This window comes from Tetrao urogallus, assembly GCF_951394365.1.
Source record: "Tetrao urogallus genome assembly, chromosome: 2".
Lineage (NCBI taxonomy): Eukaryota > Metazoa > Chordata > Aves > Galliformes > Phasianidae > Tetrao > Tetrao urogallus.
Window position 1 is genome coordinate 84,983,258 of NC_136814.1, and position 27,412 is coordinate 85,010,669.

General features: G+C 37.0%; 1 protein-coding gene across 1 annotated transcript in view; it reads left to right on the forward strand.

The window, feature by feature from the left end:
- KHDRBS2 (KH RNA binding domain containing, signal transduction associated 2) overlaps positions 1-27,412 on the forward strand; it is a gene marked incomplete at both ends in the record, with an annotated part of 305,525 nt that overhangs the window by 89,661 nt on the left and 188,452 nt on the right. The window contains one exon of the mRNA XM_079532881.1: positions 23,291-23,407. Coding sequence (XP_079389007.1) covers positions 23,291-23,407 — 117 coding nt within the window. The remainder of the gene's footprint in view (positions 1-23,290; positions 23,408-27,412) is intronic.

A 27,412-nucleotide genomic window follows, 5' to 3' on the forward strand; every position in this document is an offset into this window, starting at 1 on the left:
TTGGATATGAGTAGAAAATTACTGGTATCATAAAGATACAAAGTTTAGTGGAAAACAGACATCTTCTCTGAATAATTACTAATTATTATTAGTAATAATAACTCATGTGGTTCTGTTGCAAAGTTTATATATTATTGTTCTTGGAGAAGAATTTTGAGTTAGCTAAGTTAGGAATGGTTGAATTTTTTAGAGAAAGAGTATTACCAAAACTCTCAGTGTCATGTATCTGTGTATTAGTGTAATTAACTTATCCTATAATTGAAATCTCTCCTGAAAAGAAGATGACGTTTTAAATGAAGATCTGAAGTCTTAGCTTCACTTTGATCGCTGATAGATGAGGTTTGATAAATTTTGCTTTGCTCCAGATTTGCCTGCTGGTTCTTTATGCTCATTCGGTATTTTTAAGTGCTTTTCATCTAGGGCATCCCTAAGCTGATGGAGTCATACATTGGAAGAACCTCTTTCCACCTCTCCCCTTTGTCATAGTTATTTGAATAGGATCTACCCTACTCTTTACTTTTAACAGAGATATGTCTTCATGCTGTGAGATCACTCTGAATATTCTCATATATGCTCATATATGAGCAACACTGTGAAAATATTCATAGTTAATGTACAAGACAGCACAATTGAGTTTTTAGTGTATTCAACTTCATTGAGAAAATTTAGTGTTAAAAGCAAGGGAGAAACTAATATTCACAGTAGAAGACTTGTTTCTTAGAGCACTAGGAGCCACTTGATGTGTGTGCTTCTTAACAGCTGGGGAACAGATTATACATTTGTATGAACATTTACAACTTCTGCAGAATCTCTTACCAAATCAGTTGTGAAGTATCTCTCTTGAGGCTACATTGGTAATAAAGTTCAATACTGTTAAGATCAAATATTTAATAGTAGTATTATTGAGAGTAGTGGTAGTAATAATATTTGTAATTATTACCAACTATCTGCCCTTTTTTTTTTTTTTCACTTCAAGTTGAAATATCCCTGCAAGCCCTTGCAGCACTGCTGTTAGTTGTTAGTCATTTACTACTGTTATATCTGTTGCTGAGTATGAACAACACAGCTCATATGCATGTATAAATCCAATCAGGTACCACTAAAACACATTGATGGAGTAATAGTAAATCAGCAGGGTTACTGCTGTAAAATCCTTTACACTTAGGATAGATAAATATGGAAATTAGATTGTGAAAAATGATTCCTTGTAGCTGGGGATTATCTTTATCTTAAAGAAAAAAAACAACAACACTGTAGATGTTCTTGTTAAAGAGTTAATTAACGTATAAAGGGCAACGGAACACTGGAAGCCGACTGTAAGAAAACAATTATGTACGTTATGTGTTACACATAATGTTAAATATAGTGTATATATTTTTATCTATACACTATATATATGATAGTATATTGTAAAATATATATATTCCTGTATCGTCATTTTAAGAATGTTATAAACGATACATTTGGTCCTCTTTAAAGACATGGAAGTATGCAGAATGGTTTTGTAGCACATCAGTTTAGAGTGGAAAACTAGATTTGGTCTTAACAATGATTTCTCAAAAGTTAAAGACAGAGAGATAATACAGCGAAGAATCTCAGGGTTTATGTACCTTGAATCATTCCCAGACTAATGAGAACTTTTTTGTCCCTAGTCAGTGGATAGGTCAATTATACTTCTCTTAAAGTTATTCAGAAATCTGAAAGCTATTACTAATACTGCCAACAGTTGTTCAGTTATTGAACCTTAGTTAACTGTTGAAGAATATTGAAGAAGAGAGAGTTGAACTCTCTGTAAGAAATAATACAGCATCAAAAGATTGCACCACTTATATCTTGATTCAGCAGCATCCTTATGATAGCAGGATTAGTGATTATTCAAATAAGAAGCAATCATAATATTCCTGTCAGCCTCGTAATAAGCCTGTAGGAGAGGCTCCCATTCCTTGGGATTTCTAGTATTATTTTTGCAATGCTGCTTCTGAAGGGCACTGAATACACCACCAAATCTCCAGACTCAGGCATTGCTGGAGGATAGGCAGAGGTTTCTTCGCTGTGCTTTCCTATCCTCCCAGTCACTTTCTAACATAGAAGGGATTTCTCCAGTGACAGTTTCTCAGATGCAGTGGAAAGGAGGTGCAGAATGAGCCAGGTAGTGCTGAGTGAGTCTGAAACACCATTTTACTCCTGAGAACTGAATAATTATAATCCAGCTGGAGTGCAGAGATAGAACATGTGTAAGTGTAGTGATGGGCTGAACAAGATGGTAAAATATTGTCAAGAAGAATGCATAGACAGTAAGCAGGTTTTTCAAAAAGGGTCTTAGTGTATTATTGCAGAAGTACTCCTGTTTTCAGGATCTCCTGTGAAAGTTCTTTGTTTAATATGAATTCATTTTAATTTCCATGCATAGTGGAATGTCTACTTTATGTGTGTTTACAGGATGGAACTTTGTTTTGCAATGCTGTAGTAACATAAGCACTGGCATTACAGAAGAGGAATTCTTGCACAAATTATTTGCCTCTATATTATCTGCTTTCTACTTAACATGCTTTCCAAAATTTCTCAAAAAGCTGCTGAAGATGAAGAAAGAAAGGTTTAATGAAATGACATTATTGGATGGCAAGAGCAGCTTTGCTGGACAACTTCCAAAGGAAGGACCTAGTGTTATGAAACACCAAGCTTCTGCAGCACCTTTTTACTTTACTGAGTTTGAGGGCGTTAAATACATTGCTGGAAAAGTGATACTTTTTTTTTTTAATTGTAAAAAGAGGTGGTAGCCTAAGCTATCCAAACTTCTCTTTTGGGACTTGACTAGTTCAGTTATTCCCAAAATTATTGACCCTTTCTCTACCCTGCATTTTAATCTTCATTTCACTCTTCACTCTATTATTTCAAATAGCAGTTTTGAGGAAATGATCTGACTGAAATAACTTAGTACTTTTGCTTAACTATCTGAAATTAATCTGAACATGCATAGCTAACTCTTTGCTACTTTCTCTTAAAACAGCCTTTTATTTTTTTCTCCCACAAAAACAATTTTCTTCATTAAAAAGTTGTTTTTCAATGAAGCTATTTCTTTCCCCTGAAAGTTACATCAATTTTGTTCCAGATCGCCTGGAATTTTGTGATGATGGGCAGAGATTTGGACCTTCATTGTCTCCAAAGTCAAAGAATAGAAAAAGGTCAAAAAATGTCAATGTTGGCAATTTTCCCCTCAAGCTGTCCTTAAATTAGTTTCCTCAGGAATCTGTTTATTTTGGCATCTTCTGAATAAAGCTAACAGTAAGAAACAGTTCTGAGACACAGGAATGTGGCGAGGACTAGAGCCAGATAATGATTTTAGCTGAATCTGACAACCAAAGTCTTGCATGTTTTGTGGAAGGTGGAGGCAGGAAGGAGATTCCAATCAGAGAACATAGGCAAGTTCTTTTCATAAGAGTTTTTGAGACCACTTGAGGAACCTTAACATTCATATGTCTGTGGGATTCAATGAGCTGAATCCCAAGGGTCCTGAAAGAATTGGCTGATGCAGTTTCCAAGTTACTCTCCATTATATTGGAAAAGTCACGGCTGTCAGGTGAAGTTCTCAATGACTGGAAGAAGAGAAACCTAACTACCATTTCTAAGAAGGGTAGAATTGAAGACCCGGAGAACCTGTTGGCCTTGGAGTACATGTCAGCCTTGCCTCTATGCCAGGAAGATGTTAAAGTCTGTGTTAAGGCATATTGAAGATGGAAGTGATTTGAGACAGCCGGACTGACTGGAGATTGAATGGATAAAAAACAGTCACACAAAGAAGGACTTGCAGAAGTTAGTGGATGGAAAATTGTACATAAGTGGGCAGTGTGTGCTTGCAGCCAAGAAAGCACATCATATCCCGGTCTCTGTAAAAACAAGATTGAGGGAGCTGATTCTCTACCTCTGCTTTGCTTTCATGAGGCCCCACCTGAAGTACTGAATTCAGCTCAATGCAAGAGAGACCAGGACCAGTTAGAGTGGGTCCAGAGGAGGGCCAGATCAGAGGACTGGAGTGTCTCTTTTATGGAGAAAAGCTGAGGGAGCTGGGCTTATTCAGCCTGAAAAAAGAAAGCTCTGAGGAGACATTATTGTGTCTTTTCAATACTTAAAAGGGGATTTTAACAAAGATGGTGACAGGCTTTCTATCAGAGAGCGCAGTGATAGGTTAGGATATAGTTGTTTTAAACTAGAACCAGATAGACTTAGATTAGAAACAAAGAAGGAATTAAGTCCTATGAGGATGGAGAGGCACTGAAAAAGGCTGCCCAGAGAAGCTGTGGAAGCCACATTCCCAGAAGTGATCAAAGCCAGATTGGATGGGACTTTGGGCAGCTCGGTCTGGTGGAAGGCATCCTTGCCCATGACAGGGAATTTAAAACTAAATGATTTTTTAAAGTTCCTTTCCAACCCAAACAATTCTAAATGTTCAGGTATAAAATTTGTGGATGCTTTGGCTTTTGAAGCATTTTTTTATGTTACTCCTTCCAAATGTCTTACTGATAGGTATGACTCCAAAATTCCATTCCTACTTCCAATTTGACATTTTTTATCCAAACGTCATGAGACATGGATCAGAAAAAAAAATAAATAAAGACATATGATCATGTGCTGGATAATAAAAGTCATGCTTTTTAAGGAGAGGAATGCACATAACCAAGTTCTTAGTAGCATATGCATTTTTGAAGGAGATATGGCATGTTTATTAAGCTTAACATAACATAACTTCAGTTATTTAGGCTTTCTCATTAAGGCTGTTTACTGAAAATAAATCATCCTTCCTGAAAATTGCATTAACAATGTTTGATAACTTTACATTGTGTTTGCCTTATGTTGAAGTTTCTGCTTCTGAGTAATTATGTTGTTTCATTGAAGACAGAAGTATTTGTTATTTACACAAAATATTTGATGCTTTAAAATTGAGGTTACTACATTGAATATAAACTATATATTAAAAAAATTGACTAAATTGCAGTAGTGGTTGCTATAATTAATTTTTCCAAATATTTTCTGTTACACAGCATAACTTTCCAAAATCTTCACCATCTGGCTGAAAAAATAATTCCCATTTAGCTACAGTGAAAAAGTGGTATTTTGTTTTCAAAAGAGTCCAGTTAATTTCTCACCAATTACTGCTAAATAATTATCTCTCCTAAAAAGAGATAGGATAGCTTTAATTTCTCTGTCAGAAAGATAGTGTGTTCAGCATTCCATATGTAAAAACAAAACAACAACAACAAAAAACAGAAGCTTCATACTTTCTGGCATGAAAGGAACATGTCTGATATGGGAATCTTGTGAAAATTAAATGCAATATACTGTATAAATCAGTTCTATTTTTATTTGCTTTAATTAAAAATAGTTTAAAAAAAGTTTAAATGTGTGTTTCTATCCTACATCATTCAGATACTGAAATGTTACTTCGTATTTTCCACAAAATACATACATTAACATTTATTTGATGCCTGAAGTTGTTGGTCTTCCCCTTTATTCAGTTATTTTGTGTGTATGTTTTTGGTGCTGTTTTTTTTTTGTTTTGTTTTGTTTTTAACTAAATTACATATTTTTCATTTCACTTAATGCCCATTCTTAAGTTGTATTTTATTAAGACATACTTTATACCATATTGCACCCTTTATTAACAAGTTTTGACAAAATTCCTTAGGTTTGTTTATCTGCTCCAAGTTGGTTTACGTGGGGTTTCTACATCTCAAAGTAACATTGTGGTTGAATTAGATGTATAGAGTGGATGAAGTCTTTTGTTCCCTTTCATTCGAAATACTTCATTTACATTAATTGGAATTGTTGTGCTTTTTATCTTACAGTTTTTAAAAAGTGCTTTAGGATAAGAAATGAGTTCATGCTTTCTTCATTGTATGGGTATAATAGTAATCGATAATCATGTCTCAGCTCTACAAAAAAAGAGGTTAATATTTATGAACAATATTTAAAACACTGAATTGCTTTGTATATAGCACTTTCTATTTTAATGCTAACATTTCAGAGTTTAAAGAGTCTTTAAACATCAATTTAATCAAGATGAAACTTTAATACAGTAGAGAAAATAAGTACATTTTACTTTGAAGTTCTGAACACAACCAGAGTGTGTGCAAATCCATCTACAGTAGCAAATAAAGCAGTGCCAATGCCTGTCAGTCTCTGCAGCCACCTTCACAACATTAAATCTTTTATCCTCTGTAAGCCAGATGACTTCATAAAAAATGCATCAAGGAAGTAATCCTTGGCCCAATCGAATTCCCACAGGCTGAGAAGTGATGGAGTGGGTGAATGCTCATGGATTGATCCAGAGCCTCACCTGGGCAGGTGTATAGATTCCCAGTTACACTGTAGAGTTTCTCTGTCATCACTCTATATCTGCGTGGATGTACGCTGTGCATTGTCATCTGCCTGGTGGTTATAAAGACCAATTTCAAGTCAAGCCAAGGCAGAAACAAGAGCTTACTTGACTGTGAAATCATCAGTGGTGCTCTGTGCGATTGCTCCAGTGCAGAGAAATGTAAGTGTGGCTTTTGCGAATCTTTGCAGACATGTTATCCAAATCACAGTATTCCATTGTGATTATTTTGAATCAAATGAGCCAGACTCATTAACACAGATATTTGAAACACGGGAAGCAATCCTGGGTTGCATATGTTATTCTCTACAGTGTAAATTTTGTATGGCTTGTTGTTGAAATTCTCCACTTTGTAATTCTTTTACAATTTCCTTTGGGTCACTGCTCCTCAGTGTAATGTAGCTCACTAACTTTTGACAGATTTTAGATTCATTGTATACATCTATCTGAACTAACTTTGTTATACTAAAGTGGAATTAAGAAAATTAAACATGAACTGATACTTCGGCAAGGCTAGAACAGTCTTTATTCCTGCAGTTTGTCCTACATGCAGTGTTCTATTTTAATAATTTTAGTATTTAATTTTTTTTTTTTTTTTTTTAAATGGGGTAATGGTATTGAAATTGCAGTTGGAACTGAAAGGAGGCTAATCTGATTAGCTGTGCACAGTCACTGTAACCAAGTAAGAATTCATACTAATGAGCTCAGTGTGTTAGAATTACTAATATAGGAAAAGACAAAAAGCTAAAAGATAAACTGTTTAAAAGGGTGGGCATAACAGTGTGTTCTTAATACCTTTCTGACTTGCATTTTCCAGAAGTACAAAGAAATGCCAGTTATAAGAAACCATTCTCCATAAAATGCAAAGATTTCTATAGCTCTTAATAAATTATTCTTTCTGCTCAGTGCTTGATTTGCAGTATTTCCTTTCAGATATACTGTACTAAATTTTTCTCTGAGATGCAGGCACATTGATTACCTTCACCTTTCAGGTCAGTGAGGATGGTGAAATGAGGAGAAATGAGAGATTACAGTAAAAGATTTTTTTATGGATTTCATTTAAGATGCACAGACTGATTTGTATACATACAAGTCTACTGCCAATGACATAAAAAATACCTTTAGTGTAAAACAACAGATACTGATTGGCTCTGAAAGCTGTCATTTAGCAGTTTACATCAGAGCACTGTAAAGCTATTTACATTAAAATAGGGAGAAATTGAGTACATTAAATGTTTCATTAATTTTCTGTAATGACATATTTTTCTCCAAAGTGTACCATAGATCTAGATGATGCATATTAAGAGCAATTATGATATTAAAAGGATATTTTGTCATTTTTCCTTAAGATGTGCTTATACTGTGAATGTCTCTGAATCAATTGCTTTTTTTTGGTATTGTGCTTGTTTTCTCTGTAGCCTCTAATTTTATATAAAAGCATTTGATTGCTTTTATATTAGTAATAATGAGTTTTTCATCACATTGTAACTATTTTTCAAAACTAGTTATTAAAGAGTTAGCGAGCAAACTTAGGCCTACAGCTTATAATTGCCAGAAAGGCATACAGTGATAAAACAAATTCAAGGTATCTAGTTTACAGATAAATTGTAATTTCTACATTAAGACACACAGTTTGTCACGGTGAGTTCTGTTGTCACATGAACAAATGTGATGCTTTTCAATGGCAACGTAAAATAAGAAAGTTTACTTAGCATAGCTTGAAAAGGCTACGTATCAGAAATATTTTTATTGCTGTTTAATTCTTCATTCTTTGTTCTAAGGCTATAAACAGAAAATATTTAGAATAAATGAGTAGTTACTTTAAAAAAAATTCTTCAGGGTATACTTCAAACCACCAAATGCATCACTGTGTATTTAAAGAAAACAGGGAGAGTCCCATTCTTCACTCTCCTTCCACCAAAAGCAGACTGATGTGACTGTGAAGGCTATTTAAAAATGTGAATCTTAAGCAATAGTTCTGTGACAGTTACTTCTGTATTAATTACATTGAATTTTTATGGTATTCATCAAGAATAGTCTTTCATGAACAAGCAGGTAAACAGAATAAGGACTGCAGCATAATTATTTATGTTGCTGTCTGAAGAAATGTATGGAATCTATTGTATTCTCTCTGCATAGAATAGAAATGGAAAGAAATGCGCAGCTGTACATAAATGCAATTCAACTTAGGAACAATCATTTATTTAAATGAAGAATATGATTTTCCTTTGTTAGTTCTGAGATGCCTCTTGGATCTTTTGATGTCCTGTTTTCAATCTGGAAGAAGTTCGAGAGATCAAGTCATGTTCCTTGTGATTTCAGGGATCTTTCATAGTGCTCAGTTGTGTATTCTAAAGGGAAGACTATTTGTTTAGGACTCACTCAGTGACTCCTGTTTTGTAAGTGTACAGGAATATCATTTTTTTCCCCCAACTTGCCCATTTGTATTATGCCTTATCTGAAACAAGGCTGCCCTAATTATGCATATTCTTCAAGATGGTGTGGTAACATTTACTGTTAAAAAGACAGATAAAATTCAATGTAAAGTAGTGTAAAGTAAATGGAAAAAAAAAGTCACCTCACTTTAGGAAATAAAATTATGTGCTGATTCCTCAGGAATGGCGTCACAGAGAATAACAGCTCAGCGCTCAGCAGCAGTGAAGAAGACAAGTTGTACATACTGTGTTACAAATCATACAGGAAAGAGTAAGGAAAAGAACAAAAAATAGCATTATGCTACTTTATAGATCTCTAATACCACCCGTGCACTAATGTTATTCTTTATTCTCTTTTATTAGCAACTGAATTGGAAATTCTTAGGAAATTTTTTGCACTACCTTCTTCCCAAGCCACCTGTCACAATTTCCTCCATTATGAACCCAGATGGATAAAACACATTTTATTTTTGTGCTCACTTCATCTTTCTTGAAGACTCCTTTTGTAGCCTGAACAGCTGTTAGCCTGACAAGCTCTCTTTCTGATTTCTGAGTAAGAAATATTTATTTCTGTTGTGCTTTCTCCAAGTTGTTCCTCAAACTATTTCTATTACCATTTTGTTTTGTTTGTTTTTCTTAGTATTTTAAGGCTGATAGAGTTTATGGTCATTTCTGTTTTTCTTATATGGATACAACCTCAGATTTTGAAAGGATACTTTTCCTGATTCTGATAATCTTTCAGTCCTGCTATTTAACAGCTTTATCATATTTTCTGCACTTGCAGGCTGTTCCATGATGGTAATTGAATTATTCCAATGTCCCACATGTGTGATCACATTTATTTTTAGGCAAATTGCAGAGTTTCACAACACTAGTCAGGTAGTTCAGATTTAATACTTACATTCTCCTATAATTTTTTTCTCAGTCTCTCAATTTATGTGCTTGAATTATTAATCAGAACATTTTAACCAGATTTTACTTCCTTAAGTAAAGATATCCAGGTGTCTCAGTGTTCTTTTATCTTTTGTTCTTTCCGTCATCCCTTTTAACTGCAGATTCCTGTCTTCACCTTGTTTATTAAATCTATTATTTGCGTGGCATGCATATATAGGAGGGCTTTTTTTTTTCTTTTTTTTTTTTTTTTTCCGTGCTTGTTATTTGGATGATATTTTAGAGCAGCTTTTTCTGGCTGCTTTCCTGCTTATTCTTTCATTTTCATTCTTACGTCTTATCTCATATTTGAGAACGTAGAGTTCCTTCAGTTCCTTCCCTCACAGGTATATAATGGATAATGATCCACACTTTTAAGCCACTAACATTGTTCCACTTTTTAGATTAAAAGCTCTTAAGTGTTATTATTGATTTTAAAAGCCAATAGATAGATACTTCATACTTCAAATGAGATATCTTCCTTTCATCTAGCCTCTTTCTATCCTACAGGTGTTGTCCATCCCAGGTGAATATTAAGTCCTCCTCCTAACACCATTATTTCAAACAATTATTGCAGCTTTTCTTTTCTGCATCCCTTTCTCTCTGCTTCTGCACATGGTGTGATGAAAATATTGTATAGAATACTTCTGTGCATGTCCCAGTTTCAGCTTTCAAACTACCTAATTTTGGCCTCCAGATACTCTCTCCAGCATTCGTCTATTTCTGTGATTTACAAAGACTGTAAATTACTGTCCCCAGTATGTTCTTGGATTCTGAACAGATCATGGAATCATAAAATGACTTGAGTTGAAAGAGACCTTAAAGATCATCTAGTTTCATCACTCTGCCATGGGCTGGGTATTACCCACCAGATCAGGCTGTCAGAGTCCCATCCAACCTGGCCTTCAATGCTTCCAGAGGTGGAGCATCCACAGCTTGTCTGGGCAATCTGTTCTGGTGCCTCACCATTCTCTGAGAAGAATTTCATCCTAATATACTTAACTCTCACTTCTTTGTTTGAAACCATTACCTTTTCTAATCATTATCAGACTATTAATATCATGTTAGAGGAAAATTCGGTGTTACTTCTATAATAGTATTTAAAGTGAGAATAAGATCTTAGTCTAAATTGCAGGGAGAAGAAAAAAGTTGGTGGTTAAAAGAGTGGATCATTTAGCATTTTACCAGGTAAGAGTTTCCCAGACACGGTTTTCTTAATTGCGGAGTTGCTGTATTGCAATGACAAGACTTCCTTCCTGTCTTATTCAAAGTCTCTCAAGCTCTCCAGTTTCACTCTTTACAGCTTATTTTTCACATGCAGTATGTCTTGTTTTTCTTTTAAAGTGTTGTAATGAAAGCATTTTTTTTCTGTCTTTCTTTAAAAAAATCTAAACATTTATGTCGATTGTGAAGGCATACCATCAGGAAAGCATAACAATTCATTCTCAGTGTTTTACATTCTTTTGACACTCTAATGTCCTAAAGCCTCAGTAACTTTTAGGTTTGTGATGAGAGTGAATAGGTATTCCAAACAGCAATTAGTGAGTAATATGTGCTATCAAGAAAATTACAAACATTAACAAATACAGAGAATGGAAGAATTAATGTTATTTGCATGTGGGATTCTTCACAATTAGCAAATCAGGTACATTTATATCAAATTACAGAGGGTTTACTATATATACGTATATATATATTAGTATTTTATATAATATTTATAACATTAAAATAATATATATATAATAGAATAGAATAATAGAGTTGCCTGGGTTGGAAAGGACCAAGTGATCATCGAGTTTCAACCCCCCTGCTATGTGCAGGGTCGCCAAGCACCAGACCAGGCTGCCCAGAGCCACATCCAGCCTGGCCTTGAATGCCTCCAGGGATGGGGCATCCACAACCTCCTTGGGCAACCTGTTCCAGTGCGTCACCACCCTTTGTGTGAAAAATTTCCTCCTAATAGCTAACCTAAATCTTCCATCTTAGTTTAAAACCATTCCCCCTTGTCCTGTCACTGTCCACCCTTGTAAACATCCATTCCCCCTCCAGTTTATACGCGCCCTTCAAGGTGATGATGAAGGCCACAATGAGGTCTCCCTGGAGCCTTCTCTTCTCCAAGCCAAACAAGCCAAGTTCCTGGGCAGTACTCCAGATGGGGCCTTACAAGAGCCAAGTAGAGGGGGACAATCACCTTCCTCTCCCTGCTGGCCACCCCTTTTTCTTCTGAGGAAGAAAGATTGTACTTTCATGCGTTTGTCCTTCGCAATAAAGAACAATCAATTAGATGAGCATGCAACTTCATAGAAAATGTAGAGGGGAAAAAAAAAAAGAAAAAAAAAAAAGGAACCAGAATTTGGTAAGATGTTTTTGAGTGCTTTCCCAGACTGATTTAATTTATGTTGTGGTATGTGAGTTTGCTTATGTCAATCAATTTAAAGTTATGCTTTGCTTTGATTATAAACATGACTTGAGAATAAAATGAATATTTGCATAGTGCTTGGTATATATAAATTGATACACAAATGCTGTTGTAAGTATAATTACTTTAACAATGAAAGGCAAAATACAGTTGACTAATACAGTTTTTAATTAGATTAACATAAACCATTTATGATTTTATACAGTGCTTTCTACAAAATTAAATGTTTACATGCATGTATGCTTAATTAGTTCATTAACACATTGGGTCCAAATCAGCTGTTGTTTAATTTTCATTGTCTGAAAATAAATTTGAGTTTCACACTGCATTTTTACTTGTCAGTATCCCTAACATGTATATGAAAGATACATAAGTTTTTTAGTTGAAGATTCAAATCTAAGTTATCCTGATTCTTGTTGACTTAGAACCTAACTTTGCAAATATAGCATCTGGCAAAGAGAAATCTTTCAGCTAATATGAATTCAGGCATCTCAGTAAGAGATGATACACTTGATACACTTGAAAATCCACTGCAATGCAGATCCATTAGTTCTTCCTTTTAAGTTCCAAGTTTTGTACGTTAGAAAAAGGTTGGTAGGTTGCTGTCAGTTAGCAAAGAGCAGATGGTGTTTATTATTGTGACCGGTAAATTGTGCATTTGTGGGAGTAATAAGTCCATTTAGCCAAATGTTGGTTAGCTTTTTAAGTGTTGTGTTCTTAGTACCTAGCTCCATACCTGTGCATATGCTCAGTACAAACAAACTGCGTTTTGAAAAAAACTTGGTGGTGAACTTCTGCAGCCTGAATTGCTACAATTCATAGGAATACCATTTTAGATAACATACTTTAAATGAGTCAATCTTACTTTGTATTTTACTTATTTCTAAATATTAAAAATTGACTGTGCTAGACATGAGATGAATGTAAAAAGGGAGGTTTTCTGTTCCATAGATGCCCCTTGCCCTTAATAGAATATGACTGTTCAGTGCATTTTCTGACTTTGCTTTGAAGCAATGGGCAAAATCGTTATTAACTCAGCATACTCTGCCTTTTCTAAAAATACCACTCTTTTTGAACAGCTTTCCTCTAAAGAACAGTCCATATGGGCTCTTTATGAACATGTGTCTATAAGATCCATCACTGCCTGCCCTCAGCTTCCTCCAGTGCTCTTGCTGGAAAACCAGCATCAGGAAATATCTGTAGTGTATTTCATTATTGAAATACAGCCAAAATAGGGCCAGAAGGCAATAACCAAAGATAAAATATAATATTACATCTTTTACATTATTGAGGTGAAAAAGCAGGCAACTGTGCTGTCTTGTCAGTAGAACCTGATCTTGCTGCACTTGAGTAATACCAAGTGAAGGTGTCACTTTTGTAACCAGACCCAATGACTTTAATGGCAGTAATTTCTGCAGTTGCACCTTAACCATCCAAATAAGCAGTAGTAGCTAAATACATATAGCAAGATCTATTTTGGATTTATATGTATATACATATTTAGCATACTTCACAGCTCTTTAGGGTCTTTCTGTGTCCGTGCAGTGCCTAGTATAATTCTGGGGATCTCTGCAATTAAAATAATAAAAAGTGGCTGCACTGAGACATGTAGCACTGAGTCATAAACTCCTTAAACTTGTTAATTGCAGATTAGTAAAGATCCGGAACTTTAATTGATTTCTTGGCTTCTTCTCAACTACCTCCTGTCAAAGTTAAAAACAGACTTACACATAATGAAATGTTTGGGTGTCTGACAAATTACTGGATTATAATAGATCATACTGCTAATTCATGTATTAGAGAAGTATCTATTCAGATTTTCTGGCTAGGAAAGCCACCACATTTTGCAGAATAAAGACACATCAAATACCAAACTACGTTTTTTTTTAAAACATAATTTATTTTAATTCTAAGGCCCTTTTAAGTTCCTTCATTTAACGACAGAACTTGTTACCAAATTCTGACTGAAAATTGCTTACAATGAAGAGTGAGGGAATATTTTTGTTATCTCAGTATGGACTTGTATCTGGAAGGTGTTTGTCTAGAGTTGCTGACCATCTGTTTTGTGGAACTATGCCAAAAATACATTTTCAGTGTAGGCTTAGATGCTTACTTTGAGCTCATAAATAGGCAAATTTTACACCAGGCAAATATTACACCATCTTCTTCAAACACACTATAAATATGAACTCTCAACACTTTTCAAGATAAAAAAATGTATAATGAAAATGCTTATTTTTTTTGGTAAATCCATTAGACATGGTAGCTTTAATGAGTCTAGCTTTGTTATTTGGATTTAATTTATTCTTGAGGCAATTCTGTTGATTTAAATCAGAAATGAATTTGGCCCTGAGTTTTCAAGAAGCTGTGTTTTTCCTTTGAGCATTTCATATTGTGTTCATCTTTCTCCCTGTGAGCAAGTATCAGCTGTCTGCTCAAAGCCAACACAAACAGATCAGGTGCAAAGCACTATTGAGAAGAGGGCACCTTCTCCTTTGGCTCTGGGACCTCTGTACTGAAGTAGTGTAGTAGTCTGAGAAGGCATTAGTACATCTCCTTCAGAGTAGGTCTCCAGGGCCTCTATCAAGGAATATGCTCATTTTCTTCTGCTGCTGCTGCTTTCTGTCTCCTGACATTCCTGGCTAAAATAGAATCCTGCAATTTGACCCTACCAAACAGGTTTCTTGTAAGCACACCTCCAGAGACAGCAAACACTACAGAGCTTGAATAAAAAGTAATATTGCATTCTCATTGGGAGCGCTAGCTGCATTTTGGAAAAGCTAAAATACTAGATTTTGAATGGGTATTGAGGTAAGCAACCATATAAAGAATGAGAGAAACTTGTCCACTGAACAATCTGCTGAGCTTTATGTACTTACAAGGTGTTGAGAGAAACAAAATTTACCTTCATAATCTTCTAGTGCTGCCTTTATGTAGAGGGAAGTCCCTTCTGCATATCAAAAGGTGAGGTACACTTTAATAAATGCTATTCTAAAATGACTGAAATAGCCGAAGTCCTAGAATAGGACAAGAATAAACCTAGTTTATAAGCAGGTCTTAATCAGTAAGCCTTCACTCGGGAATTAATAATACCTTTATCTCCTCCCCTTTTTCTTTAGCACAGCACTGAATTTAGATAGGAACTTTTCATTTATTTATTTATTTATTTATTTCCTGAATAGTTAATTTTTTTTTTGTCAGAATAAGTGATTCTGAATATGGAAAGGCTTTTTGTCCCCCCACAAATGAGCTGATAACAAATGTTGAATCAAGCATACTAAGAAATAAACCTATTTTGCGTTGCTCAAGTCATTACTATTTCTACTTCACTATTTCCTAGGGTTAAAAAAAATATATATGAAGTCTCTCAGTTCAGGGTTTTGTATTGCTTTATCTTACAGGGGAAGCATTTGTCTGACCATTCCTTATTTATCTAGGCTTTGCTTCTTTTCTGTACTCTTATTCTGTGTAGAATAAAAGCAGTCACTCAGGTACACTTTTTCCTCATTTCTGCTTGTAAATTCCAATCTAAATGGTATGTATAAAATAGTGTTCTAGTAGGGATGTATTTGGGCTTCATCAAACAATTGTTCTTCTAAATGTGAACATTCATTTTTTTTCACTTGTATTAAATTTGAGGCTCAAATAGTAATGCTGTAAATGTAACATTAGACTTGTTATACCTATATCTGTGCTGTCCTGAGGTGCTCAAAATCTTACCTAATAACGCAGATTTTTAATTTTGAAAAAACTGCTATTGAGAGCTTTACATAATAACATAACAACAAATTATATGATGGTTCACTCAATTTGATTACCAGCTTTCTTGTTACCATGTGCAGAAGAGAGGTAGGGAGGAGGTAGGTATGGTTTTAGTGTGCTTGACTTTCAGTATCCTTGCGATGATGGTGACTCCAGCAGGGGCGATTCTTCTCAGCCCATGGTACCTCATGCTTTTGGAAGACTCCACCAGACCTCAGATCCTGTGACTCAACTTCAAGGGATGTTCACAGTATTCCTTGGCTTGTACAAGCAGTGCTCTGAACATGATTTTCACAAGCAAACTGAGCATTAGATATTGGTTAGGTTATTCAAAACCATGCTTATCCCTTATTGACAGAGTCCTGTGTATACAACCAAAGGATTAAATGTTTGATTGCTTTTTTGAGCATTAAAATATGAGGTAGTCCTGAAAGTCACAGCTGCTATTTGCGTAGCTCCTCAAGCCGTATTTGTGGCTGCCAAGTCAATGAGACTGCTCCGGTGCAAGGAACCAAAGGCAAGACCCCTGCCAGGGCAAGGCATGGGCAACTTACTTGGATGGTTCTCAGTCTGCTGGCTAGTCTCCTAAATAACTAAAAATAACTAAATAACTGAAAAATAATAATAATAAATGAATAAAAATGATAATTAAAAAAAAAGTTTGGTTAGATTCCCTTGTTTCTACAGAAAGAAAAGAAAAATAAAATCCATGTGTTTTTACTGAATCTGTCATAAACCTAGGGCTTCAAGCCTTGTTGCTATTATTGTTACTTATTTTCTAGTTTCTATATGAAGGTATTAGTATTTTATCATTATTAGCTCACTATAGTCCTTAGACTGAATGAATATAAGTCTATGGGGCCGGATGGCGTGCATCCCAGGGTCCTGAAGGAGCTGGCTGAGGTGGTTGCCGAGCCGCTCTCCATCATATTTGAGAAGTCGTGGCTGTCAGGTGAGGTCCCGGACGACTGGAGGAAGGGTCACGTCACTCCCATATACAAGAAGGGGAGCAGGGAGGACCCGGGGAACTACAGGCCGGTGAGTCTCACCTCCGTGCCTGGGAAAATCATGGAACAGATCCTCCTGGACAACATGCTCGATCACATAAAGAATGAGCATGTGATCCGAGACAGCCAGCACGGCTTCACCAAAGGAAGGTCATGCCTAACTAATCTTGTGGCCTTCTATGATGGAGTGACGGCATTGGTGGACGAAGGGAAGGCGACCGATGTCATTTTCCTGGACCTGAGCAAGGCCTTTGACATGGTCCCCCACCACATCCTCATCTCCAAATTGGAGGGAAGTGGATTTGATGGGTGGACGACCCGATGGATAAGCAATTGGTTGAAAGGCCGCAGACAGAGGGTGATGGTCAATGGCTCTATGTCCAGGTGGAGGCCGGTAACAAGTGGTGTCCCCCAAGGGTCTGTCTTGGGACCGGTGCTCTTTAACATCTTTATCAATGACATCGATGAGGGAATTGAGTGCACCCTCAGCAAGTTTGCTGACGACACCAAGCTGAGTGGTGCGGTTGATACGGTGGAAGGAAGGGATGCCATTCAGAGGGACCTCGACAGGCTGGAAAGCTGGGCTCGGGTGAACCTAATGAGGTTCAACACGGCAAAGTGCAAGGTTTTGCATTTGGGCCGGAAGAACCCCAGGCACCCGTACAAGCTGGAAGGAGTGGTCCTTGAGAGCAGCTCGGCAGAGAAGGACCTGGGGGTCCTGATGGACGAGAGACTCAACATGAGCCAGCAGTGCGCTCTGGCAGCTCGAAAGGCAAATGGGATCCTGGGCTCCATCAGGAGAGGGGTGGTCAGCAGGGACAGGGAAGTGATTGTCCCTCTCTACTCGGCTCTTGTGAGGCCCCATCTGGAGTACTGTGTCCAGGTGTGGAGCCCTCAGTACAAGAAAGACATGGAGATTTTGGAAAGGGTCCAGAGGAGGGCGACTAAGATGATCAGGGGGCTAGAGCACCTCCCCTATGAGGACAGGCTGAGGGAGTTGGGCTTGTTCAGCCTGGAGAAGAGAAGGCTGCGGGGCGACCTCATTGCAGCCTATCAATACCTGAAGGGAACCTACACCCAGGAGGGGAGTAAACTCTTCATAAGGGCTGACAATAGCAGGACTAGGGGAAATGGATCCAAGTTGAAGGAGGGAAGATTTAGGTTGGATGTTAGGGGGAAGTTCTTTACGAGGAGAGTGGTTAGGCCCTGGAACGGGCTGCCCAGGGAGGTTGTGGATGCCCCGTCCTTGGACGTGTTCAAGGCCAGGTTGGACGGGGTCCTGGGCAACCTGATCTAAATGTGTATGTTTGGTGGCCCTGCTAGGCAGGGGGGTTGGAACTACATGATCCTTGAGGTCCCTTCCAACCCGGGTGATTCTGTGATTCTGTGATTCTGTGATTCTGTGATATAGTATGCATATGCATCTCATACCTAGTTCAGGAAAACGGTGAAGAAACAAGTATGCTAATATTAGCTACAGGCTTTTTACAGTACAAATTCACTTTCTTTTCACCGTTTTTATACAACACAAATGCAGTAATGGAGCTGTGTCTATTTACCTTGGATGCCTACTTGAAAGTTCAGACACCCACTGTGTTTCACGTCCTGGACAATTTGCTTTAATATGCCATATACTAAAGAAACTTCTCCTTGAATTCACCACATCATATAAAATAGATATGTTTTAGTTTCAGCTGGGATGGAATTGTATTCTTCAGAGTATTTGGTACAATGCCATGTTTTGGTTCTATGAGAAAACTATGTTTACGATACACCAGTGCTTCTAGTTGTAGCCAAGCAGTGTTGTAGAGAGCCGGGGCCACTTGTTGGGAAGGGCCCAAGGAGCTGGGAGGGAACAGGATGAGGACAGCTGACTTAAATTGGCCTAAAGGATATTCCATCCCACCTGACATCACAAGGAAGGATTTTTGAAGGGGTGGGACTTCATCTCTTTTTCTTCTGCTGATCAAGGGCATTAGCTGGGGGTGGTGATATACAATTGCTTGTATATTAGTTGTTATATACATTCATATCTATAGACAGACTGACATAGACATAATCACTTTTATCCTTTTCCTTTTTTCTATCTTAGTAAATAGTTTTATCTCAGCACACGAGTTCTACTTTGTGTTTTTTTCTGATTCTTTCTCCCATCCCACTATAGAGGGGAGGGAGTGAGTAAAGGACTAAAGCTCAGCCATCTGCTGGGTTAAACCACAGCAGTCATCTTGGCATCCAGTGTGGGGCTTGAAGGGTTGAGATGACAGCAGATCTGATCGGACCACATTAATACAGGATACTGTGGTAGTTTGATGACTGCTTGTCACAGTGTTAATTTCTTGTCTGTTTATGGAGCTCTTTGAGATTTTTCACTTGGAATTATATTGTTTAGCACCTCGTCTGCTGCTTGTTTTCTCTGCTGACTTGTTTTTCACCTCTGGGGGTTGGATTAATATTTTTGTTTTCCTATGCTGTGTGGCCTTGACTTTGAATTTTGGAACCCATACAATTGCTAGTATTAGAAATTTCACTCTTTGCTTTGTCTGCTTACGGAGCCCAGCTATGGATGAAATAGAGTTCCTCAGCCTCCCTTTCACCTTCTCCTCTTTCCATAGAGCTCAAGAGCTAGCTACAATAGCTCTTGAGAATTCTGAAAATCTGTGGGATATTCAAACCAGCATGCTCCTATTGCTGTGTGTTATGACTGTGTTTCAGGTTATGTTTAAGACTAAATAATTGTTTAAGCTGATCACCCAGAGGTTTTCCCCTAGGAGGGGTAGTTCATAGTATGAACAGATGCTTAGAACAGTGGGCAACCCTACTGGCTTGGAACATCACTTATGAACACCTGCAGAATCCTAAAAAAACAGTACAATATTTGGAAAAGGTATGCTGTCACCCTGACAATCCTAACACAAAGCACAGGAATGTGCTGGGACCTGGCCTATGACCACCAAGCTCTGTTCAACACTCAGCATCCTCAAGGAGAGGAGAATACCTCTGGATCTGATGACAATGCAGCGAGCCTTGTGGCTGCTCCAACTTCTATGACAAATCCTGTGGTTACTCCAGCTCCTGTGGTTGCTCTGCCAACCCTTGCAGTGAACCCTACAGTCACTCCGGCTGCTGTTACAGGCCCAGTGGTTGTTCCTGCAAAGAGCCCTGAGGTTGTTCTGACATTTTTGGCAGACCCTGAGGTTATTCTAACTCTTCTGACGGGCCCTGTAGGTGCCACAACCCTCACAACCAGTCCTGTGGTCACTGAATCCCAATGGTAAGCCCCACAGTTCAATCAGAGAGTCAACCAGTGCTTGTATCTGTTGTCCTTAAAAGAAAGATTTAAAAACATCTACAAAAGTCACATTTAGCAAAGAAAGAAGCTTCTAAGTTCAGAGAAGTAGCTGTGAGTTAAATCACATGTAGAACCAAACCACAAGAAGTTAATATAAATGCTTGTCTGCATGTTTATTTTCAATTCTGTAACAATTTTGCTGATGTGGTAAGTCACATCAAAAACAACCCATGTCCAAATTGGAGAGGATAAGTTCAAGTATGACAGTGAAAATATATGTGAACTAAAGATACTATAGTACACTTTAGACTGTCGCAAGATTGTTTGTATGCTATGGGATATATTTTAAGAACTAATGTACACGTTTTTTAACAGCACAGGTTATAATTAATATCTGGCATTTCAAAAATGCTGTGCATGATATGTCAGCATAAGTGCTGACACTGGAAGACAGACTGCCTGTGCTGTGCTCCAGCTTGACAACACGCTGTTAGTTTTAGGGATTCTCTTCTCCAGGGCTTAACACGAAGCAAACAAAGAATGCTGATGTGTAGCACGTCTTACTGGAAGGGGTTTTCAGATTTACGATTACAGATTAATGCTAAGGATAGCTGGTGTCCCTAGAACTTAATGATGCTGGGAAGACTGAGGACAGTGGTAGAATTTCTGATACTGTTCACTAGCTTTTCTGCAACTTCAGACACAACCAAACTAACAGCAATTCATTTTTTCAGTTGCAAGTAATGGAATGCTTCCTGATATATTTTTTTCAGAGTAGAAGGTGGATGAAGTGTGAATGTCTGTCTGCTACATAATCAATAGAATTAAAATCCCCAGCCACTTATTTCCGGTGAAGTGATTAAAATCCACTTTGTATGTAGTTTATGCTGGCCATACTGCTCCTTTGCAGCAATATTTCAAGGTAATTATTAGGTAGTTTATAAAGTACTTGGTATAAATGTTCAACATAAATCTTCATAAGCTCTATTTTAATAGTTTTATTCTGTTCACGGAGCAAATGTTGTTGAGCTTTGACTGGACCTCTTGTACCCCAAACTTAGGCAGCCGTAGACTTTCAGCTTTTGAAAGGCATGTTTTTCCTAATATCTAGAGACAGTAATGGAATGCAGCATAAATTCTCTCGGATTCTACTCCGATTAGTAAAGTGTAAGTGGCACAAAAGATTTCATCTTTTAACCGCCTTCCTGCACATGTATTTCCTGCAGAGAAGAGAAAGCTCAGCTGTTTGCTCAATCTTCTCTAATGAGCCTGCACGCGCATGAGATTTCATTTTTGAAATCTTACTTTTATAGATTGAGTCCTAGGGTTAGTATGTAGTTTCAAATTAAAGTTGAAATTCAATCTTTGCCACTCCTTCCTCATCGTTAGGCTTATTTGCATATGAAATTTAATAATCCATCTGAAGAGAGCAACTTCTTTCAGGCAAAGTTGGCCCTGGAAGATACATAGCTACAGTTTTAGTACAGACTTAGTATTGCTGATACCATGATGATTTAAAGGGATGGGATTTATTGAAAGAGTTGCTGACTTTTATTAAATCAATAGAGAAAGTTGGAACAAATTGCAAGCACACAAGCCTGAAAAATGTTATTTTGAGCGTCGAAGCTTGTTCTTTTTCTCCACAGCTGTACCACTTGCTATTTCCCCCTAGGCATTTTATCTAACTGAAATTGGTGATGTTAATTTAGGTGGAAGTTGATTTTGTCTTACGTGTTTATTTTTTCCTGAGATTACATACTTTTTTCTTCGATGGTTTAACCAATATTTGAAGGAAGTTACAACAGTTGCAGCAAGGAGGGTGTCAGTTTCTTTACGTAAGTGACAAGTGATAGGATATGAGAAAACGCCCACACACTGAGTACCAGGGGAGGTCTAGATTGGACATGAGGAAGAATTTCTTCATGGAGAGTGTGGTCAAGCATTGCAGTGAGCTGCCCAGGGATGCGCTGCATTCCTCATCCCTGGAGGTATCTAAGAGATGTGTGGACATATCACTGGTTTAGTGATGGGACTGTGTAGGTCAGGTTGATGGTTGGATTCAGTGGTCATGAAGGTCTTTTACAACTTAAATGATTCTGTGGTTCTATCATTTGTGATCTTCCTTAAGTTTTGACACCAGCGTGTCCTTGATTGCTATTCTTATTGTCATGCAGATACAATTGCACACCTTTATTCTCAGGTGAGCTTAGTCTTTATTGAAAGACAGACCAGAGTTCTCCATCAATTTCCAAAGACATCATGTCATATCCAAAAAGATTTTGGAAAGCATAACGCATACTAAGTTGAATAAACTGTCGATTGCAGAGCACCTGATAGCTTCCATGCTTTGGTACTTTATGATGACATAGCATTAACGCCTTATTTAATTAGTGTTCTGTCAAAGAATTTTCAAGTAGACATCTCTCTTCTTCGTGCAGAAAAAAAAATACAACAATGTATGTGCCATAGGAACTGTACACTGTTTAAAAGTATTTGCAGCATATCAGACAAATTCCAGTGCTCTGCAAATCCTCAGACAAGAGCCTGGTTATCTGGAGTGATCTGTTTGTGTGACTTGTTCAGTTACTGGCAAAACAGATATTTGAAACCGATACATGAAACGACACTTACTTTAAAATCGATAGGTTTCTAAGATCAATTCTTAGAAACCTATCAAAAGCTCTAGCTTTGCAAAATACATTATTCTGCCAATAAAGCTGACTATTGCAGGAAAGAACATATTCATTTTCTTAGTTTCACCTATGTCATCTAATAAGCCAAGATCTTGTTTAGCACTTTGCTAAACCTAAGCAGCTGCTGTCCATTTTTCTCCTAAAGATGAATATCCTGGGTTTCAGATAAACTATGAGTGCTTATAGTTCCTTTCCAAAGTACATGAGAAAACAGCGCCATTCTTTACACTTATATGAATTAATCCTAGAATTAAGTAGTAGTATTGTTTAAAAATAAGAATAAACTTTTCTCTTAAAGCAACTCATTTATAAAGATTTGTGATTTTTTTTTTTTTTTTTAAATGCTCCTTGTTTTAAAATAGTTTTCTTATTTACTTTCTAGTTCAATTTTGTTGGGAAATTGCTTGGACCAAGAGGGAACTCCTTGAAGAGGTTACAAGAAGAAACAGGTGCAAAAATGTCTATCCTGGGAAAAGGCTCCATGAGGGATAAAGCTAAGGTACTGTCTGGATTCTGATTGCAGTTAGTGTTGATACATTTGTGCCTTAGCAATTTTCTTACTAATGACTCAATAGAATTAAGCTAGATTCTGATTCCAAAAGCTCGTTACTTTAATTGCTGTCTTCTCATATAATCATATAAGACCACAGTTACTGTTACTGCCGCTGTTATTTAAATAAAGTTAATTTGTTCTGAGAAAAGCTTATTTCTCTTGAGAAAGTTTAGCTTGTTGAGATTGCTGCTGTGATGTCAATGTACACAAATAGATTTTCTCCTTTGTTTCTTTAGGCTTGTTCTTATTGTTTATTTGGACGCCACTTTTCTAAAAGGTTGAATATTTATTCAGGGCATAGTTTTAAAAAAAGATTATTAAGTGAAATTTTACTTATGTATGTTTAAAAATGCACTGTAGATAAAGGAAAAAAATCTGCATTTGAAATCGTGGCCTGGGTATTGCACGTCAAGTAATTATTTGTACAATCAAGAAGTTTAATACATATGCAAGTTCGTATTGTATTGTGACTCTTACTTTATATGCTATGGAGCAGCAACATTGCAGTCAACACAGAAATAATGACTGTTAATTTCCGTGAACTGTAGATAGCCTTTAGTAATGCTGTGCATTGTTTGGTTTTCCTTTCTGTCACGTTTGTAATTCATCTCAGTAGCTAAAATAATGAAAGAAATAACTTGCTAGAGTGAAGGAAAAGCTAATCAGGATTTTACCATCTTTATGGTTGTTATTATTTGGCCTTGGTAATGAATATCAACAGTCACACTTGCATTAGGAGATCTCCAATGGCAATATTAAAAATAAAACACAAAAAGACAAACTAGGCACACAGAGTGTATTTCATTTTTTTCAGCGATTTCTTTATGACATTGGGCATATTGACACTTCAATTATCTATTTAACACTATATTTTATGATAATAAATGCTGATTACATAACATATTTTATTTTTAGTTAGTGACAAGTACAATATTTTATGACTTCTGGCTTACTTCTGGAATTATAGAAAATGACTGCCTGGACAAATGAATGTGAGTGCTGCTAAGTACAGTAATTTGCATCTGTACTGTGTCTGCCAGCTCCATTCTCAGCCACCCACTCAGATCATTATTGCCAAAGGCAGCAATTGCCCAGACAGAGAAGTGTGAAGCGCTTGTTACTAGATAAAGAGGTTTAAGCACATAAATAGATGAAGTCCTCTGATTTTGAGATTGGTCAACTCTTCTTATCACGCTCTTTAAATCTTATTGTAACAAACAGTGCCATCATGGCAGTTATTGTATTCACTTCATGAGTATGTCATCAGAAACAAAACTCAGTTGTTATTCTTTTCTCCTCTTCATACAGTATTTAGGACTAAAAAGCCATATGAAGTTAAATGTGAACTTCATTGAACGTCATTCATTTGAGAAAGGTGTAAAATGTGAACTTCTGTAGTAAAACTGTTAAATATGGTAGTGGTGGAAGCAACTTCTATAGAGAAGGCCTCATAAGCAACTGTTATCTGAATCCAATTTACACATCACTGACTGAAAAGAAAATTAACCTCTTGCAATTACAGTGACAGACAGGAATTATCTGATCTGGATACATCATTGTTGCTGGTTCCTAGGAAAAGACACTGAGAACGTCCATGGGCTGGATAATAATAGCAATTAGCATTTAAGAGAGGATATTTTTGGTTGAGAACCTGGTAAATCTTACAGAAAATACATTTAACTGTGGGCATAAATAATGGCCTAAATTGCTGTGTCACATACATACATACATAATACAGAAAGGACATTGAGGTGCTGAAGCAGGTCCAAAGAAGGGCAACAAGGCTTGTGAAAGGCTTGGAGAATATGCCCTACGAGGAGAGACTGAAGGAACTGGGGCTGTTTAGTGTGGGGAAAAGGACTCTGAGAGGAGACCTTATTGCTCTCTTCAAATACCTGGAAGGTGATAGCAGGAAGAGTGGGGTTGGTGTCTTCTCACTGGTGACAGGTGACAGGACAAGGGGAAATGGCCTCAAGTTGCGCCAGGGAAGGTTTAGGGAAAGCTTCTTTACACAGCATTGTTAAGCACTGGAATAGGCTCCCCAGGGAGGTGGTTGAATCACCATCCCTGGATATGTCTAGAAACACATTTGGATGTGGTGCTCAGGGACATGATTTAGTGGAGGGTTGTTAGGGTAGTATGGTTAGGTTGCAGTTGGACTTGGTGATCTTAAAGGTCTTTTCCAACCTGAGCAATTCTACGATTCTGTCATTCTATGGAAAATGAAACTTACTCTGATTAAAACAGTTTTCTTGCCATGAAACAAGCTAGCCTCATTTACACGGCTTTTTTGTTTGTTTGTTTACTGATTTTTCCTTCTGAAAGAATTTTCAGAAAAAATCTGTGTAATTTCTCCCTGTAAACTAGAACATCCTTAAGACTCTCCATGGTATGCCAAAGGCGGAACCAGCTCCCAGGCAGACTGCCCACATGCAGGCTTTTCTCCTCTGGTAAGCTGGCTGCTCAGCTGCATCAGAGCAACAGAAGCTGAGTGTCAGTAATATTCTTGATGGAAAAGATTAAATAAATTTACACCCAAAATCCTTACTTAGTGCTCAAAAAGAAGTGATACACCAGTTTGTGGAGGTACACTTTCTAATTTTGGAAACCTTTTATTAAAGGAGATTTATTTCATTTTCAGAATTTCCTTATTCTTAAAAAAGAAATCTGTGTGTACATTTCAGAGGTTAAAGAACTGGGGCTGTTTCCTTTCCAAGCTTTACACTATTGATGAGGGTGACTTGAGTCCTTTGCTCATGCACTGTGTCTACAGTGCATGAAAAGGGCGAGTTAGTTTGAAAAGGCAATGCAGGTTAATTAACATGAATAATATCTGCAACTCCACCAAGCTTATATACATCTCTCAGAAAGTTGTGTTAGAAATTTCTGAAGAGATGCCCCAAAATAGCTGCAGCAGTTTTGCAGAACATTGCTGCAGATATAATGAAAACTGCAGTGATTCTTCTAGATTGCTGTGGCTAATGTGAGACCCTAAATCTTTGTGCTTAAGCTAGTGCCACTGGCTCAGCAGAAGTCTATTTTTCTATAACAGACACAACCCAAGAGGAATGATACTACAGAGTTCTGGCAGAAAAAACATCACAAGATGCCACATCACCTCTAGGCACAATAAAAGATGATGCTGAACTTTTGCTTCTTCTTCCTTTGATTTGTACTTTCAATGTTGACTGTAGCTAAACCTTGAAATACTTGTTAGTGGAATAACTCAATTTATTTCTAAATCACAGGTATATTATTGTTTAACGTGATGAGCATAGTCTTGGTCGTTGAGAGTTGTGCCCATTGTAAGAGCATAGCCAGTTTCCAGTGTGATCTTTGGACAGGATCAACTCTCATCACCTTGATAACTGATACAATGCCATTACAGTTTGTCGTTACTGTAGTATTACTGTATTGTAAATATGCAAAGATATTCTTCAGAACAGGTAAAATTGCTTGGCTTTTGATTCTTTTCCCTGTCTTTGTCTCTTTTTTCCAAATAGCATTGGACACAATAGTAAAGGTAATCAAACTAAACTGAAGAGAAATCTCATTACAAGTGGAATGAATTTATTTATTTCATACTTTGATGCACATTGGCTCCTTTTCAGCCATACAGTGAATGCTTTCCTCTATGCCATAAAAAAGTTAAAAAAAAAAACAAACAAACATAAAAATGTATGCTGTGAGATGAAATAGATTTTTAAAATATGCTGTAACAGAAAGAGCATAGAATTTCTTTAAAAGAAGCAGGAAAAAATGTAGCATCTTCTTAAATACTTCTGTTTCTTGTGCAAGGTACCTGAAAACAGATACAAATAAGAACTTTTCTCGGGAGAAAGCATAGTCCAAGGGGTTGCACTATTTTTTCAAACCTGCCACTTCAGTTTAAAGCTTTAGTGCTGCTTGTAACATGAACCAAAAGCTAGTTTTGAGTTTCTGCCCATGCCT